We start from the raw sequence: 993 nt of genomic DNA, 5'->3' as shown, positions 1-993 counted from the left end.
CTCCCTCCTTCAGTTGCAGCTCTCCACGTAGTTTGCCGGCAGCATGCCGGACTTGCCGGTTCTCTGCACGGTGCCGTACATCCAGCCCTCGTCGATGGGCTGAGCGTTAACGATGACGTCGCCGTCCCTGAACGAGACCTCGTCGTGGTCCTGAGCGGCGTAGTCGTACAGCGCCCGGTAGACACGCTGCGAACGACATGAAGAGACAGTTAGACTTTATTTCATCACAGTGCTCCTCGACCTGCTGTGACCCCGTGCTCCTGAATCTCTCAGGACACGTTCACAGACATGATATTCAACTCGTCAATCTTCTGATCTTCATCCTCCAGAGGTCACTTTTCTCACCATGGTGGCTGAGTTAGACGGGGAGGTGACGGATCTGACAGACGACATGCTGGTTTGGTGCATGTAGCCGTGGAATTGCTGCTGCTGCTGCATCTGAACGCCCTGATGGTACGCTCCTGGAAGGACGGGAGCTGGGCGAGAGACACACAAACACAGAGAGAGAGAGAGAGAGAATAAGTCTCTCTGAAAGGTGTTTCCTGCATCTGTCTGAGACGATGAGGAGCCTCCTCTGCTGCGAACACACTGTGAAGTCATGTGATTCAAACTGTTAAAACAACATAAAAACACTCTGTGCTCTTCACACACACTTCAACCTGCAGGAGACTGTGAGCGAGTCAGGTGGATTTGTGGATTAGAGACGAAACAACCACAGACAAGTACGACTTTCATGTGTGAGTGTGTCTGTCCGTGCTGTTAGCCGTTAGCCTTTAGCTTCCAGCCTTTAGCCTGAATTAGAATAAAAATACCAGGCGTTTCGGTGCTGCTGCGGTCCCAGAGGTCAGAGGTCAGCGAGCTAACAGACTGAGCCTGGCTGTGGGTCAGAGACTGCTGGGAGTGCTGCCTGCTCAGCCGGCGGTCGGCCCGCTCTGGTAGACAGCAGCCGCCAGCAGGGGGCAGCACAGGGTGGAGGTAATAACAACAGACAGA

The 993-nt window shown here is 54.1% G+C and overlaps 1 protein-coding gene across 1 annotated transcript; it reads right to left on the bottom strand.

Moving 5' to 3' along the window:
- Nucleotides 1–6: 6 nt before the first annotated feature.
- Nucleotides 7–760, bottom strand: LOC111649711 (LIM zinc-binding domain-containing Nebulette-like). Its single transcript, XM_023399424.2, has 2 exons — nt 346–760; nt 7–186 (listed from the first exon to the last, which is right to left on the bottom strand). The coding sequence occupies exons 1-2, from the start codon at nt 598–600 to the stop codon at nt 10–12; spliced, it is 432 nt and encodes a 143-aa protein (XP_023255192.2). The 5' UTR covers nt 601–760; the 3' UTR covers nt 7–9.
- Nucleotides 761–993: the final 233 nt, after the last annotated feature.

The sequence above is a fragment of the Seriola lalandi genome, unplaced genomic scaffold (assembly GCF_002814215.2).
Source record: "Seriola lalandi dorsalis isolate HSWRI2012SDOR001 ecotype SW California unplaced genomic scaffold, Sedor1 jcf7180001964983, whole genome shotgun sequence".
NCBI classification, from domain to species: Eukaryota; Metazoa; Chordata; class Actinopteri; order Carangiformes; family Carangidae; genus Seriola; species Seriola lalandi.
This window is presented reverse-complemented; position numbering and strand designations above follow the sequence as displayed.